The sequence below is a fragment of the Rattus norvegicus genome, chromosome 8, assembly GCF_036323735.1.
Source record: "Rattus norvegicus strain BN/NHsdMcwi chromosome 8, GRCr8, whole genome shotgun sequence".
NCBI classification, from domain to species: Eukaryota; Metazoa; Chordata; class Mammalia; order Rodentia; family Muridae; genus Rattus; species Rattus norvegicus.
The window spans coordinates 111,983,383-112,000,449 of record NC_086026.1 but is presented as its reverse complement, the minus strand read 5'-3'; the positions used below and the strand labels follow the sequence as shown (position 1 = coordinate 112,000,449).

Here is a 17,067-nt window from a genome sequence, read left to right as displayed (position 1 = left end):
GTGTGTGTGTGTGTGTGTGTGTGTGTGTGTAATGGTCCAGGAGAGGGTACTGAATCCCCTGGAGCTGGAGTTACAGTCGATTCTGAGCTGGCTAAAGGAAGGATGTGGGTACTGGGAACAGAACGCAGGTCCTCTGGATGAACACCAAGCTCTCTTGAGCACTGAGCTACCCATCCACCCCACCCCACCCCTTAACTCTTAAGTTTTACTTTTGTATCACTCCCGTGTAATGATTATGGTATCAACAGCTGTCATATGAATACAACATCGTAACCAGTAAGGGCTTCACTCCAGGAGTCTGTGCCTAGGAGTGTATAGGGTATCTGGTCTCCTCTCCTCGACACTTGCTTCTCACACAGGGGTGCCATTGCTGGGTTTCTGGACTGGGTCTCAGAGAACCAGTCCATCCATTCTCTCTCCCTCCAGCTCCCCCTCGACCTGCATTTGGATGCCTTTATTTGGTCATTGTTTTTCACTGGCTTTTGCAGCTCACGAAGGCTTTTTCTATCTGGGCTTTGCTGGCTCCCCAGGGCAGTGTCTGCTCTGAAAGCCTGGCCACAGCTTCTGTGAGAAGCTGACCACCCTACCCCTTGGCCCATCAACTTCTCCAGCCCGGCTTATGGATGGAGACAGGCAAAAGAGAAGGCTGGTTCACAGTCACTATTAATCCTCCATTCTATACATGGTGGAAGACTCACCCTAAAGACCTGGCTGCAAAGAGTCTGCCTCAGCCCTTCAGGTGAGCTGGATGTGCTGGAGGCCTCTTCCAGAGAACCAGTCATTTCAGAATAAATCCTGGGAGCGCTTTTCTACACTCTGCCTTTGTCTGGGCTGTGAGCTCTTTGGGAAGAGTTTAGTGCCTGTCTTAGGGAACATTTGGCAGAAGTGTGCTGAACATCTTCTAGGAAGAGGTAAATTATTGGGAGCCCCAAAGGCCTCCGAAACACCCCGCTATCCTCTCTGCCTCTTCTCTCCTTGCATTCACTGACCCTCCCTGAATCTTGGCGCTCTCCCCTTCCTCTTCATCTCACCTCCACCCTCCTCTCTTAAGGCAAACTCACGGGCACCAAGAAATATCCTTTCAATATGCGGCATGAATATGGAACTGAGTTTTAGGTTAGTATAAATTAAGAAATCTGGTGTTTACATTGTTTTCATCTCCCCCAAAAAAGGGCAAACTCAATTCAGCAATACAATCACGATGGCGTGGTGATGGCGTGGTGATGGCGTGGTGGTCTGCTCAAGTCTCTCTTGTGGTTTAATGTCTCACAGTTGAGACCACAGGCCTCTGTCAGACTCAGGTGTGGGGAAATAAGTGTCAAAGTGAGCAGCTGTGGGCTGTTGCTTCAACAGCGGAAGCGGCCATGTGTCTGTTACTTACCAGAGACCACGGATTTGCATCCAGATCAAGAATCCATGGGGAAGTGCAGTGGGCAAGAGGCACCTGCTCCTGGACTGCACCCCTGGCCCTATCCCCTTGCTCCATCAGTCAGAGTGTGGGGTAGGGCAGAGGCCATCATCCCTCCGGCTACCTAGCTGATTGCTTCTGGGAGCTCAGACTTTCTGTCAGGGAGGCCTCCTGGTGGCAAGGCTGGTGCTGACAGGTTGGGTTTTGATGAGAAGGAGGAGGTGGGCTGGTCAGCCTTCCTGACTCCTGCTGTGGTGTGTCAAGAGTAGGATCAGGCTGTGGATTCCCAGAGGGGCATGAGAAACAGTCCTTTAGGGAGAGTCCTTTGAGGTCCATGTCTGTGACTCTGGGGTCAGGCCTTGTCCCTCAAGGGTGACACCTGGCTGCCGTGGTTTCCATGGTATGTCAAGGGACAGCAAGTGTCCGCTCAGGCCATGGGAGATAGCTAAGCTTGGTGGTCTGCTCTTCTTGGCTCGCTCTAGGGGGAAGGGAGCTTCAGTCATTACTGATGACCCACCCTTGTGTGCCTGCCTCTCCTTACCTGTTCTGATCATGGGCGTCTCTGGGTGGGCACTCAACATGCCCTTATTGTAGAATTCACTCTTGTGGTACATGTTGTTCTCAAACTGCCTCAGAGACTGGGGTGGCTTCAGCAGTTGCCAGTTTTTGTTGTCTGGGAAGTGGTCCTCAATGAATAGGGCAGGGTGGGTGAGGAAGTAGAATTCATTGTAGCTGTAGTGGAGGGAGACCTGGTTAGGAGCCATGAGTAGGCCTGACCACCATCACCCACATCTGGCTGTATCACAAGGGAGCTTTGGGAAACCTTCGTCCAGCTAACCCAACCACTGGATTGGGTGTTGCTGACACAGAAGCTTGACAGCAGGATGATCTGTGGTCATGGGCACTGCAGACTGTTCAGTGGCTGTGTGCAGACCCTGAGGTCACATAGGATCTGAGGTCCCTTCTAAGACAAGGCCACAGCATGAACTCAGGGGCCTGCTCTCAGAGCCTTAGGATGTTATGGATAGGGTGAGGTAGAAAAGATGGCTCTCTCTGTGTTTAATGCCCACAAGTATTTGAAAGGACCAAAAGCATGATCCACGGAGCAGGTCCACACAGCGAGAGCATGGGGAGTTGGGGACACAAGGTGCCAGTGTCCTAGCTGCGAGGGACCCTTCTCGTCCCTGTGCCTGAGGGGCGGGGGGGGGGGTTTAGTAGTGGAACTTCTGTAGCTCCTTAGGGCTGGTCAGAGACCAAGACAAAGAGAAGAAAAAAAAGCCAGCCTGGGCTTGGGAGGCTTTGCTCCCCTTAAAGGGGACACTGTTGGGAGTAACAGCTGTACGTGGGGTGAGTGTGGAGTGCCAAGGTTTCACTTGCACACGTTGGAGGGAGCAGTCAGTTTCCCAAATAAAGGGGGCCAAGGCTGCCAAGGGACATTGTGACCCATAAGAATGTCATGCTTGGGGGTTGGGGATTTAGCTCAGTGGTAGAGTACTTGCTTAGCAAGCTCAAGGCCCTGGGTTCGGTCCCCAGCTCAAAAAAAAGAATGTCATGCTTGGCTGTGGGTTAAGTTCAGGGTTGGCCAAGCCTTAGATGATAATCGTGGTCCAGACTGTACCCTGAGCACCCAGGTACTCAACTCCACCTACAGCTCTCCTCCCTGCCAACCACATCCTTCTTCCTCCTTTGGAGAAGAGGAAATGGAGGAGAAGGTGTAACATCTAGGCATCATGGTTGTGGGCAGTGAGGCTCCTTAGCCTCACCCCTCCTCATGTGTGACCTGGGGCAAACTGGAAGGGCTCCTGGGTTTAGCTGCAAAGACTCATGAAGAGTCAGAGGAGCCACGGAAGGGTGAGGTGACAAGAAAATTCAGCTCCTTGCAAGTGATCTGGAGCCAACTTTAGGGAAGGTGAGTGTAGCTAGGCACAGCTGTCCAGCCTTCCCTCCCACTTGGCCCTTCCCTTCCACCAGATGCCTCCCTTCTTCAACCTTGTCCCCACCCCACACACAAATAAGACACTGGCAAGACAGAGCCTTGTACTTACAGGAAGGTGAATTTGGAGGTGGCGGTATCCACCAGGCCACTGCCCCAGGTGCTGTCCACCAGGTGCCAACGACCCTCAAGGTACACAGCATTCCAGGCGTGGTCGAACTCTCCAGAGAAGCTTTGGCCAGTCTTGTAGCCAAAGCCCTTGGAGTAGCCAGGCACGGTGACACACTGCACACCAGCAACCCTGGGGATGAGGCATAGGTCTGAGAAGGGGCTTGAGGGCTGGGGTGTGGGGACAGGAATCCACAGTGCTGGTAGGCCCTGCCTGTGCAGACTGACTATAGCCCTGTCATTTGCTACTCCCTTGAGACCCTTCTGCTCACTTCTGAAGTGTCTCCCCAGGGCCTGCTTGACATGATCTGATGCACACAGTTCCTCAGGAGGAAAAATCAGGACAAGAGCGAGGACGGCCTTGAGAATGTAGGGAGTAGGGAGATGGAGATGTTCTTGGAAGGAAACCAACAAGAGAGAGCTGCACACTGAGGCTGGGAAGCCGGCAGACCTTGGGTGTGCTGGTGAGGGCAGGAGGTAGCTGAGATCTGATTCCTGGCTATTCTTCACTGCACAGGGTTGGGAAGGCAGGCAAATGGGTGTGTCCAGAACTAACCTAGGAGAATGGCAGCCAGGATACCTGATCATCAGCTTTGGCCTTCACGAGGAAGGGACAGAAAGCACCATGGTGCATTAATATCATTCACTGACTATCTGCCTGCATTGGCCCATTTTGTATCACCTTGACATAAGTGAGAGCCATCAGAGGAGGAAGCCTCAATTGACAAAATGCCTCCATAAGACTGGGCTGTAAGCAAGAATGTAGCACATTTTCTTAATTAATGACTAATAGAGGGAGGGCCCAGGCTATTGTGGGTGGAGACACCACTGGGCTGGCCATCTTGGGTTCTATAAAAAGCAGGCTGAACAAACCACAGGGAGCAAGTCAGTAAGCAGCATCCTCCATGGTCTCTGCACCAGCTCCTACCTCCAGGCTTCAGCCCTGTGTGAACTCATGTCCTGACTTCCTTCTACAATGAACTGTGATATAGAAGCATAAGCTGAATAAACCCTTTCCTCCCCAAGTTGCTTTGGTCATGGTGTATCACCACAGTCATAGTAACCCTAAGTCACTAACACAGCCACCATTTTGAAATCTCTATCTGCTCCAAGAGGAGGGAAGACATTGACTGGCTAGTCTTTGGTTTTTTGTTTTTTGTTTTTTTTTTTGACAGGGTATCCCATGGCACACAGCAAGGCAGGTTATCACTTTGGGGAAAGTTGGAGGGTCGGGGATGGGTGCCAGTCACTTTTGGAGGCCTCATAAAACCAGGTCTGGGCTGTGGCTAGCACCCCAAGGCTGAGTCAGCAAGTCCACCGAAGGCCCTGCCTTCCCCATACCCACTGGCCCCCTTTCCAGTAGCTCCTTCCCAACATAGCTAGACAGTACCAGTCTGACCCACGCAGAGCTGCTGACCCTGGTGCTGCTACTCCTGGTGCTGAGTTGCTCTGCCCCAACGCTTTTCTTGCATTTCTGAAAACTGATAGAATAAATTGACAAGTCTACTGAGTCCTGGTGCCCAAGGGATTCTTCAATGGAACTCCATTTGCACCCCAACAACTGTCCCACCCTCCACACAGCGCTGACCCTGAGTGTCTCTCTCTGATGCCCGTGTCAGGTAGCAGAGCCTGGTCACCCTTGGGATGCATCAGGTCTGAGACCCCAGTACCATTAAAAACAGGGTCTTAGGCTAATGGGGTAAGAAGATCATGCATTTACTGTGAGACTAGGGAGAGGTTTCCCCATGAAGATGAGTAGGTAGGTAGTATGTATGTGTGAGTAGGTAGTATGTATTTATGAGTAGGTAGTATGTAGTAGAACGCCACATTGAATAGCACTGATCTGTGCTTACACATCATTTGTTGGGTCACTGGGGCAAATGTGGTAGCATGCAAATGAAGAGACTTTCATTTCTTACTTTGCTTCTCGTGCAGATGATGATGGCATGCTACCACACCTGCTGCAGCCCTCCTCTCCCTGCAAAGCCACACTGAGGCCACTCACCCCGAGACTCCTCACAGGGGATGACATTTGGGATCCCTGTTGACGTTTGGTCTGTTTGCTGTGTATTGTAATGCTAAATTCTGGACCCCAAGGTCTGGTTGCCTCCAGAGACGAGGAAATCCTCACATACGCCAAGTGATGCTGTGTCACACTGCCCTCTAAGTTATCCCCCGATTGGTCAATAAAGATGTCTACAGCCTGTAGCTGGGCAGAAGAGGTAGGTGGATTTTGGTTCTGGGCTTGGGGTCTGAGGCAGAGAACAGGAGGAGAGGAGGGGAGAGAAGAAGAAGACACCATGAGGTAGGCAGATCATGAGGGCATGGCCAGGAGGGCTGGCCAATTGGAGTAGGAGTGGCCTGGGCAGAGCAAGACAAAGCTTATTATAAATATAAAGGCTTTGTGTCTTTTAGTGGGGAACTATATGATCAAGGGTGGGGAAGGAATCACCAATTAATATTTACTGCAACAGGTACCTGCCCTTCTGTATACAGCATCAAAGAGGCGTTAGGCCTCCAGGGCTTCCTCAGGAATCTCATGAAAGCAGCTGGACCCTGTGAAATTATTTCAGGAGCACTTGGGGATATCCTATTGACAGACACCAAGAATAGCTAGACCCTGAGAGTAGGATTTTTTTGCTGATGGTCGTCGCCAAAATGAGTCCCAGAACAGGTCTTCCTGGGGCAGGAAGCTACCACAGACAGTCTCCCTGAGTATAAATGTATACATGGAGAATGAGGACAGGGATGGGTGGGAAGAGATTCTTGATCCCTTGGAAATGGAATTATAGGTGGTTTTATTTTTTTAAATTCCTCTCTGCATCTTAAGTTTTTTTTTGGAGGGGGCTGTAGGGTTGGGGCAGAGTGCTTGCCTTGCACGTAAGAGCCAAGACTCAGTCTCCAGCACTGTGAAAAGGAGCAGGGAGTGCTGGAGAGATGGCTCAGCAGTTAAGAGCACTGACTGCTCTTCCAGAGGTCCTGAGTTCAATTCCCAGCACCCATATGGTGGCTCACAACCATCTGTAATGGGATCCGATGTCCCCTTCTGGTGCGTCTGAAGACGGTCACAGTGTAGTCAAATACATGAAATAAATAAAATAAATCTTAAAAAAAAAAGAAAAAAGAATCAGGGGGCAGTGTGGGGTCTGGGTGGGGGAGGGAGCACAGCAAACATTTTAAAATATGATTATGTGTTAGTTTTAGGATTGGGAAAATCTATACACACAACTTAAGTTATAGTCTTCAGTAATTATTTCCCAGGGTCACTCAAAAAACACTGCGTATATAAACTTTAATCTGGTGAGGAGAGCAAAGGGAAGCCCTGGGAACCTTCGCATTTGCAAATGGCTCACTTCACAGGAAGGGCAAGTGGTGAGTGGAGTGGTGATTGTTGTCTGGTGCTTGCTCTCTGCTCAGAGCATCGGGATCAAGAGAGGAGGGAGGAGCATTTGGCAGCCACGTCTGGGTGCTGGAGTGAACTGGGCTCTCCCATGGGCAGACTGTGTCTCCTCCTCCTGGGGGAAGCGTGTCTTAAACAGTGAATGGGAGGTTTTCTTCACCCAGGAGGAGCAAGTGGGGAAGGGTTTTGCACAGTCCAGGAAAGGGCCACAGGAGGAAGAGAGGACAAGTGACCTGTACCTGTATTGCTCCAAGCTGGAATGGGTGGTCATAGAGTGCAGCCAGGAAATCAGGATTCTATTGCTACGTCTAACAGTCTCACCTGTGGTGACCTTGCCAGGCTCTTTATGGGCTAAAAAGGATGGTTGGCATTAAGTGATCTCCAGGGGGTGATTCTCCTCTGACAGACGGAGGAGAAGGAGAAAGGGCCGTGGGGAATGCCTGTGGCAGAGCTAAGATGAAAAATGAAGTCAGCTGTAAGTTTATGCATTGCCAGTGTATGGCAGGGGGATATTTTATTATCTGGCAGCTATGTGTAAGACGACTTGGACAGAAGTCACAATGTAAAGTGTTGTCAGTAACCCATAGTTTTTATATGAATTAAATAATTCACTGGCATAAAACAATGATTGTAGAACTATCTATCTAGCCTCTCTGGCTCCTTGATCAGATCATGATCCGTGACCTTTTCATGTCATTGAAAGAGCTCTGACCGTACAAATGCTGTGCCACGCGCAGGATAGGGCACTGGGTCGGGGGGAAGCACATGACATATAACAAACCACACAGTAAGAGATTGGCTCAGTGGCTGCCTTAGAAGTGCTCATGCTTGCGAAACAGGATCTGTGCACTATTAGTGAAACACCGGACTGAAGCAAAGTGCTGGGAGCTCTGGGGCAGGAGCTGGGAAAAGTGTTGAAGAAGCTAGCTCAGCTGAGACATGTTTCCACCTGCTGAGCAACTTGACTGACCAGCCCCAAGCACAGTTCAAGGTCGTCTGTCTATTTAACCACCTTGGGCTGCAGAATCCTGCTTTTCTATTCAAGAGTCCTGACAGTACCACTGATGGCACAGCAGCACAGGGAGGATGTGCATCTGAACTTGCAAAGCCAGCTCGCATGCGAGACTCCTGAGCAAGCCTTCAGAGACACCCAGAACATCAGGAGAAAGCTGCAGCCCATCCCCAGCCAGGGCTGGGGCTCAGGGACCCAACCAATGCTCTGAGGCTTTGGAAGAACCCTTGGCCTTCCACGGGAGCCTGATGAGTATACACTGTGCAGAGGGGTAGGCAAATGGAAGACCACCTACCTAAACCCATTGACCTCGGCTGGCTTCTGAAGCTACCTTCACGTCCATTTTCTTGTCCCTTACCAAAGATTTGAGTGTACCAGCTTGCTGTGGTGTGTCCCCTGGGGACTGACTGAGGACGGGTCCAGACAATGGTGGTTTGATACAGTTATGGTCCAGGCCCTGCCACAGGAGCGTGTGACACGGCTGTAGCCCGTGAGCAGCTGGTAGTGTGGGGGAGGGGCTGGGCAGGCAGGGACACTGCATGCAGCAGCCTTTGACCATGATAAACGAAACATTCTTTTCTTTCATTATCTCGCTGAAAGAGTGTGATTTCTAAGCAGGTGTAAGCAGTGGCATCTCTTTTCATCTCGTGGACTTGACTTCTCACAAACTTAGGTCTCTCTGTCTTGCTACACACCTGGCCATCTCTGGCTTCCTGAGACATGATCTCAGAGGTTTCCCGTCTAACTGTGGTTCAGAAAGAAAGGCTACCTGACTTGGGGACACACAGCCAGCTATACTAACACGATCCTAGGGTACAGCAACCCTGAGAAACAGTCCGAGAGCTTTCGAATTATGCCAGGACTTTTGCAGATCAACATTCTGTTTGAATTTGTAAGTCTGTCCGTGGTTTACAATGAAATGAGGAATGACCAGTGATAGAGTTCGTGCTTGAATTCTCCTTCAATGTGTCTATAAGGGAGGGGGAGCTTAGGCGTCCCTTCCAGAGGCCTTGTGTGACAAAGCCAGCGCTGGCAATAATTAAATGGTTTAAGCCAGCTCTGAGGGAAGGGGTGCAGGCCTCTAGTTCTAGCTACTCGGGGAGGCTGAGGTAGATAAGCTACAAGTACGAGGCATGCCTGAGTTGCAGAGAGAGTTGAAGATCAGCCTGGGTAACTCAGAGAGAGACTGTCTCAAAATAAAAACTTAACAGAGAGCTGGGCATGCAGCTCAGTGAGGGAGTTCTTAGCTGCATATATAAGACTCTGGGGTCAGTCTCCAACACTGCTGAAAAAGAAGAAAAAAAGACATGTAGCTCCTGGAGCGTCTGCCTCTCCCTAGAGGCTTGGACGGCCACTCTGGTCATATTGACCACCAACAGCAAACCAAGCAGCCATGCCTCTGTCCTTGCTCTTCACGACACTAGAAGATGGATGGATGGGACTGCAGCTGACATATGATGGGTGACAAACCAGCATGCTCAGCGTCAAAGCCTCAGACGGGTAATAAACCCCCGGTTATCTCAAATCTCTGGGAAATCTGCTAGCTGGTGTTACTGGGGCCGTGATTACAGTGGGAGGAGAATTTACTGCAGGCTGACTCAGTGGCAGGAGCCTGGGGAATTAACCTTAGCCCCTGCAAGGAGATTAGGCAGAATCAATTAAGGCTGTGTGGGCAATCCAGGCGAAAGACGGACTTACTGCTCCATGATAGAAAGTCAGAAGGAAACTGGACCAGCAATTACACAGGGGAGGAGAGAAGTAACAAAACACACGCCATGTCGGAAGCTTAGGGAGGCCAAGGGGGGGACAAATAAAGCCTGAAAATATCCAAGTCCTTAGCAAACCACTTGATTAAATTGGTCTTTAATGAGGCCGTGGCAAGGAAGCAGAGGATTAGGCAGGGCTTCCGAGGAGGACGGCTCTTTCATAGAGGCCACCCTGGCAGTGCACAGACTCAATCAGCAAAGTGTGGACCGCACGCCTAAGATTATTAAGGAATCGGCTGATGAATTTACCAAATGATTGGCAGTTATTCCAGGGGTGAAGGGGCTTAGGGAAGCCACGCATGAGCGGGTTACAGCTCTTTAAGGTAACACTTAAGGGGGTTCACAGAACCCTGGGCCACTGTTAAGTGTCCCAGGCAGTGCAAGGAATTTTGTGCGAGGTCGAGACTAACTTTAAGGGATGTAAAATGTTGGGGTGTATTTTAATGAGGAGCTACTGGGCAGGATGTGGCCACTGTTAAGCATCTGGGCCAGGTCAGAGAGCTGCCGGTTTCAATCAGGGTCAGCGTCAGTTTTCTGGCTCTATGTGGGCGGGCTGGCACAGTCAGTAGGAAAGTTCCGGAAAAATGCTCCTGTACTTATGAGAGATGGGGCAGGATTTAGACAAAAAAAGTAGCACTTCCGAAGTCAGCCGAGTGGCACCTCCACATGGCCTTGTCCCCTCTTTTCAACCGTTCTACTGTTCTGCCGCATTGCTGTTCTGCCATAAAATGCGGATGAAGAAACCGAGGCTTACGGAAGGTTGCTACCTTACCAAGATGAACGAAACTCATTGTAAGTAGTCAGTCAGGGATGGCGGCCCTGGTCTTTCTGGCTGTGCTAGTGACAGGTTTACAGTGAGCCCGGAGGCTCAGGAGACACACAGAAATGCTCGCAGGAGCAGCTGGTGCTCCCCGCAGGAGTCCTGTGCTGAGGGACCTGAGCTGACCATTCCATACAGTGTGGGGGAGGAGGCCCTTTCAGAGAAGCTCTGGGCAGTTAATGGTTGCGTGCAGAGGGAGAGTCAAATTTCTCCTTGGTAAGTCGCCCTTGTTTAACAAACCCCTATTAAAGGCCTACTGTGTACAAATGCCCATTGAGGGCCTACTGTGTGAAAGAATCTGAGCCAGATGTTCTCAGAGAGGCAGGAAAGAGGAGGGGAGTAAGACAGGGACAAAGGAGCAGAGAGAACTGTGCTGAGAACAAGCCTGGAAGGGACACGGGGAGAGACTGCCCCCCCCCCCCCGTCCCCCACGTACATTTTGCATGACCATTGTTTTTTTTTTTTTTTTTTAAATCAAAAACGCTATTAGTGGGCTGACAAGATGGCTCAGTGGGTAAAAGCACTAGCCACCAAGCCGAACGCAATTCCCTTATGTTACAAAGAGAGAGTTTGGAAAGTTAACCTCCTCTGACTTTCACATGAATACTATGACAAAATAAGTGAATGAATGAATAAATAAATGTAATAGAGTTAAAAAAATAACCGAACAAGTGCTGCACACCTATAATCCCAGCACTTAGGCTAGCCTTGGCTACACAGCGAATTCAAGGCCAGCCTGAGCTACATAGCTAGACTTTGTCTCAAGCACCACGGGAGGGATGAAGCTCATGGCAGATTATTTTTCCCCCTGGGAAAGGCCCTGGGTTTGGTTCCTCATCATCACCTGAAGTAGCTACGAGATGGAAACCTAAAGTGACACACACACATTATTAGACAAGGTCGGACGTCAAAGGATGGGGAAGAGTCTCTGGCATGGGGCCTAGAGAAGGGCCAGGAAGCAGAAGTGTGGGTGTTGCTTCGAGGTGCAGAGCCAACTGGTGGCTGAGGTCAGCTTTTGGAGGACTTTGGAAGATGTCGGGGAACCCAGGGACAGGGAGCCCCAAAAGCACTGGTGCTGGGTCTGGGGGATGCCACTGGGAACAAGAAGGAGTAGAAGGCATTGCTGGAGGGAGAAGAATGGGTCAGCCAGAAGGGTTCCTGTCCAGGTTACCTCTGAGGTTAGGGTCCCAGAGATGGGAGGTGGAAGTTTGGAGCAGGGAGCTGGGCAGGAGGCTAGAGGGACCCAGAACTAGGTATTTGCCCATACCTGGAAGTGGTAATGCAGAGTCGGGAGGCACTGGACCTTGGGCTAAAAATGGGTTGTGTGCATCTCAGGACAGGGTGCACATAAGTGCACACAAGGCCACAGGGGGCCAGCAGCACAGCACTAAGCCATGATCTGTTACCAGATTTGGTTGATGGCTGCCACCTGCAGTCCTGATAGGTAAACACTGGGCCTCTGAGACCTACTTACAGCTTTTCAGAGACATAGCCAATCACTTTCCGGTGACCCTCCAGGGCTTCTTGGTTGTTCCCTAGGAGAACCCAGGAGACTTCTGAAAGGGGAACTGTAGGGCCTTGTATGGCTCCTCTGGACTTGACACCGTCTAGATGTTACTGGGAAGTAGTGTAGCCTATTCTCCCTCTTAGGCCTCCATCTGGGCCATAGCTCTGAGAATGGGGCCCAATGGCACAGAGAACTACCACCTGGGTACTGGGCTTTCCTACCAACGGATCTTTTCAGGCATGGCTCGTCCCCCTCCTCAAAGGACAGCCTCTCATAGTCCCCTTGGCATCGGCAGCCACTGTCCTCTTGCTTCCAGGCCTGCCATTCTTTTAACCTTCAGCTGCACAGTGAAGGGAGAAGGCAGAAAAGGGGCCTTTTATAACCAAATTATCTTTGCGCATTCATCTGCCATTATGTTAATGCATGGCGGAGCCGGGCAGATGGTCCAAAGTCAATTACGCTGGTGTTAAAAAGGGAGAAATTGACCTTTTCAGGACTCACTTCGATTCCCAAGCAGAGTTTGCAAACTCAAGCTCCAGCCAGACCTGGCATGGGGGCAGAGGCACAGAGGGACAGGACGAGAAGAAAGAAGGTCGCAGTCAAGTGACAGCCCGGGGACTTTAGCTTACCACAGGCTGTCTTTCGTACCTGCACATCCTTTCAAAGAGGCCAGCGTAACCATCACAGTTGGTCTTCCGGGTCCTCAGGATGTTCGTGGGTTTGAAGGCCTGTCGGTCCTTCTCCTGGGCAGCCTCCACATCGTACTCTGGAGGACAGAGGAGGTGGCCGTGAGCACGCAGGGCTCCTAGGTGCATGAGGATGTCTCAGCGAGAAAAAGAAAGCCACAGAGCCCATAGCACAGTGGCTTCCACCCCCAGCTGTGCTCATGAGGAAACATGGGCAAGACCTAGCAGATGTGGTCACCTTTTGTGTAGGTGGCAAAAGGAACAGGAGGCCAAAGCAGAGAGGACCACTTGGCCCTCATGGTACACGCCTTTAATCCCACCACTCAGAAGGCAGAGGTGGGCAGATCTCTGTGAGTTCAAGGCCAGCTTGTTCTACATAGAGAATTCCAGGCCAGGCAGGGCTACCTAATGAAACCTTGGGTAGGAGGGAGAAAAGCTGGTGGTGGTGTAGGGGAGAGGGCAGCCTCCCTCAGCTTCAGACTTTGGGTGAGTACACTTTCTAAGTTGCCTCTGGGGGACAAAAGAAGAGTCTTGGGGAACCCAGATGGGACGCTGGCTGTTTTTCATGTCAGAGGACTAAGGGTCTATCCCACTACTCAGTTGGCCACCGTCTCACCCATTTGCATACTTCAGCAAGAGGTAGCAGGCCATTGGCAAGCTCCCATGTAACTTGTCAGGACCTCGTGAGATTCCTAAAACTTTCTCACAGAGAGCCATGGGCAGCTGCTCAGGCCCAGGTCCCTGAGATGGCTCTGAGAACACTGGGAGTAGGTGAAAGCTAGTGGGACAGGAGGAGACAGGGAGATGAGTGACTGCCTTTGCTGGCACTTGTCTTAGGACATTCTGGTGCTGCTACTGTTCTGCATACAGCTATGCTCTCCTCAGCCTGTGGCCACCCGTCTTGGAGAGGACCCATCCTGGACCCAGGGAGGGCAGCTTCTGGGTGAAGGCCCAGGTCAGGAGCGTGGCTATTACCTTTCTTGGTTTAGTCTTTGGTTACTTCAGGCACTTCTCCCTGACCTAACTTCTCACTTTGATGAGGCAACAGATGCAGGAATCCAAAGGAAAGGGCATCCGGGGTTCCCAGGGCCACCCTCTAGGGGCATACCTATATGGTGGCAGATCCAGATCCAGATGGCTCTGACCCTTTCCAGATCGCTGTGGGCTTCCTGGAGCAAGTCACTCACCAGCTCATTCAGGCCACTCTTGAGGGTCACCTGGGAGCAGAAGGATCAGACTCTATTTGGGCCAGGGGAGGATGGGAGTGTAACACCCACCAACTGTGGCCGGCTACTCTTCCTCCAGTCAGAAAGCTGGAACAGGGCTGGGCAGGGCAGAGGCCATCTGGGGGTAAACAGTGTTGGGGTAGGGGAGTTGGACAGGGCATATGTGCTGGCCATTTGAATCCCAGGCCTAGAGTCACCTCAGCTTTCTTCTTTCCATCTGGGGTCAAGCCAGTCAGGCATCTGGGTAGCTACAGCAGCCTGTGGCCATGGTTAAGATTTACTAAACCTGATCTATGCTGGCTAGTTTCATGCCAACTTGCCACAAGCTAGAGTCATTTGGGAAGAAGAAACCTCGATTGAGAAAACACCTCCCACCAGATTGGCCTATGGCTTGTGGTGCATTGACTTAATTGATGATTGATGTGGGAGGACCCAGCTTTCTGTAGGCAGTGTAATTTCTGGGCTGGTGTTCCTGAGGGTTACCGGAAAGCAAGCTGAGCAAGCCCTGAGGAGCAAGCCAGTAAGCAATGTTCTTCACGGCCTTTGCCTCAGTTTCCATCTCTGGGCTTCCTGCTTTGAGTTCCTGCCTCCATATCCCTGGATGAGGGGCTCCAAGTTGTAAGATGAAATAAACCCGGGGCTGGGGATTTAGCTCAGTGGTAGAGCGCTTGCCTAGGAAGCGCAAGGCCCTGGGTTCGGTCCCCAGCTCCGGAAAAAAAGAAAAAAAAAAAAAAAAGAAATAAACCCTATCCTCCCCAAGGTGCTTTTGGTCATTGTGTTTTATCACAGCGAGAGAAAAGGAACCAAGGCAACACCTATGGATTTAGCACAACCCTTGGGCCTTCTGATCCTCAGCCACTCTGGTGGTGTTTAGATGTGTGACGTCCCCCATAGGCTCAAGTAACCAAACACTTGGTCCCCAGCTGATGGCATTGTGGAGCCTTCAGGAGGCAGAGCCTTGCTGGAAGAAGGAGGTCACTTGAGGTTTTATAGCCAGCTCCATTTCCTGTCTGTTCTTGTCCTGCCCAGGGTTGTAATTTGTCTAGCCACTTCATGCTCCTGCTGCCAATACCCTCCCTGACACTAGGTACAGGACCTCCTCAAACTGTAAGCCAAAACAAACTCTCCCTGTATCACTCGCCTTCCATGTCAGTTATTTGATCACAGGGGCAACAAAGTAACAAAGTAACGAAGTAACGAAGTAACAAAGTAACCAAGGTACACAGTGAAAGGACAGTCATGGACTATCCGTCTAGTTTACTCAGGGCATGTTCAAGAGACGCCTGGAGGTAGGTCTTTTTTTGTTTGTTTGTTTTTTCTTTTTTTTCGGAGCTGGGGACCGAACCCAGGACCTTGCGCTTGCTAGGCAAGTGCTCTACCGCTGAGCTAAATCCCCAACCCCGAGGTAGGTCTTTTTTATCCTGACTTGGGAAACTCCAAGTCACCTTTGGGGACCTTAGCCTAGGGTCAATTCTCCTACCTGTGAGGCAGAGGCATCCAGTTTTTCAAAGTGTCGGAGGTCCAGGGGCATGGATTTCAAATTGGATCTGTCCCAGGGGTAGGCTGTTACCACAGAGAAACCAGGTCAGTACAGGGATCCCTGAGGAGTGCTGTGAGCTCAAGCCTAAAGTCACTTAATATAGATATAACCATCTAGTATGGTCCAAAGGCAGCCATACTTCAGCCACCCCTACCAGAAGGGGAATAACTGGCCAGCTCTTGCTGAGTGCCTCACGTCTCAGAGCTCCCTCAGTCCCATCAATGTCCTATAAAAGTGCCCGAGTGACAAGTGGTTATCAGGTGGGCTTTCCCACCACACAGGCTTCCAATCAGTTTAGCCCTTCCTTGCCTTCCTGTGTAGAAGGCTGGCATTTCTAAAATAGCGTTAAAATTTCCATTTTATTAGTTCCTCCTTTCCTGGTTCCATTTTTACAATATTTGATATTTTATATTCAAAATACCCATGATGATTCATGCCTCATTAAATCTACCTTCCGAGCAGATTATATAAGAATCAAACAGGAGAATCTGATTTTATACGAAGATACCTAAACCACCAGGAACCTTAATTATCTTACTCTGATTTTAAGGCCAAATAAGATAGGCAGGTGAGCATGGAGTCATAGATAGTGTCTGGCCTACCAAGGGGGAAACTGAGGCTTAGAGAAGATGAATTAGAGGAAATAGCAGGATTCTAATCCAGGCCATCTATTCATCATATCACCCCATTTAGTGTTTCTTTCTCTGCCTCACTCTGCTACCCACATGCTCTCTACCTTATAAACATTTGACACCCCATTTTATTTATTTATCTTTTGCATTTTTTGTCTCAGTGGGGATCTAACCTTGCACATGGTAGGTAAACGTTCTAAGCGTTCTGCCACTGAGCTATATTCCAAGTCCTCCGTCTAAGTTTTATTTTATTTTATTTTTTAAGATTTAGTCTCCAGTTCAGGCTGGTTTTCTGTATATAGCAGAGGGTGACTTTGAAATTATCCTCCTGCCTCCACCTTCTGAGTGCCAGGATTACAGGAGAATGTCAGCATACCCAGGTGATCTGGTTCTGAGGACTGAACCTGGAGCTTCATGCATGCTAGGTAGGCACACTACCAATTGAGCTACACTTCCAGCTCTAAATGAGCATCGCTCTGCATCCTGGGTCCACTACCGTCTCCTGTAGTAGGCTGTTTTGTAGTTAGAAGGGGTCAATCTACAGCACTGAGATAACATAAGAATTTTTCTTCTTCACCTGTGTCTGTGGCAGATACTACTAGTCAGTCATGACACTCTTTCCCCCAGATCTACAGGTGGTCTCGGACTCCCGATGTCCCAGCAAGCCAGTACCAATTGGCTGGAGACTGGACCATGAGGCCATCTCACTGCTTTCTCAAGAGGCCTCAGAGAAGGCCTGAGACTTACCATGGGCATCTTTCCCTCCAGGCTGCCGGGGTCTCATGTTTCCATTTTTATCACCTTGTAAACCTGTAAAGGTCAGAGATACCTCAGAAGGAACAGAAAAGCAGGCACTGAAGAGTCTCTAGGTAGCAGTCCTGGCTGCTCTTACCGTTCATGTTTGCCCTCATAGACTCCCTGCTCCCATCCCCACCCACCACACACTGTGACTAGACCTTCCATGAGGCC

At 50.4% G+C, this 17,067-nt stretch overlaps 1 protein-coding gene across 1 annotated transcript in view; it reads right to left on the bottom strand.

Moving 5' to 3' along the window:
• Positions 1 to 17,067, bottom strand: part of Ky (kyphoscoliosis peptidase) — a 39,345-nt gene that overhangs the window by 4,757 nt on the left and 17,521 nt on the right. Inside the window, exons 5-10 of the mRNA NM_001413796.1 lie at positions 16,846 to 16,908; positions 15,407 to 15,489; positions 13,809 to 13,917; positions 12,663 to 12,780; positions 3,454 to 3,642; positions 1,950 to 2,140 (exon numbers count right to left, since the gene is read on the bottom strand). Of these exons, the coding sequence (NP_001400725.1) occupies positions 1,950 to 2,140; positions 3,454 to 3,642; positions 12,663 to 12,780; positions 13,809 to 13,917; positions 15,407 to 15,489; positions 16,846 to 16,908 (753 nt within the window). The remainder of the gene's footprint in view (positions 1 to 1,949; positions 2,141 to 3,453; positions 3,643 to 12,662; positions 12,781 to 13,808; positions 13,918 to 15,406; positions 15,490 to 16,845; positions 16,909 to 17,067) is intronic.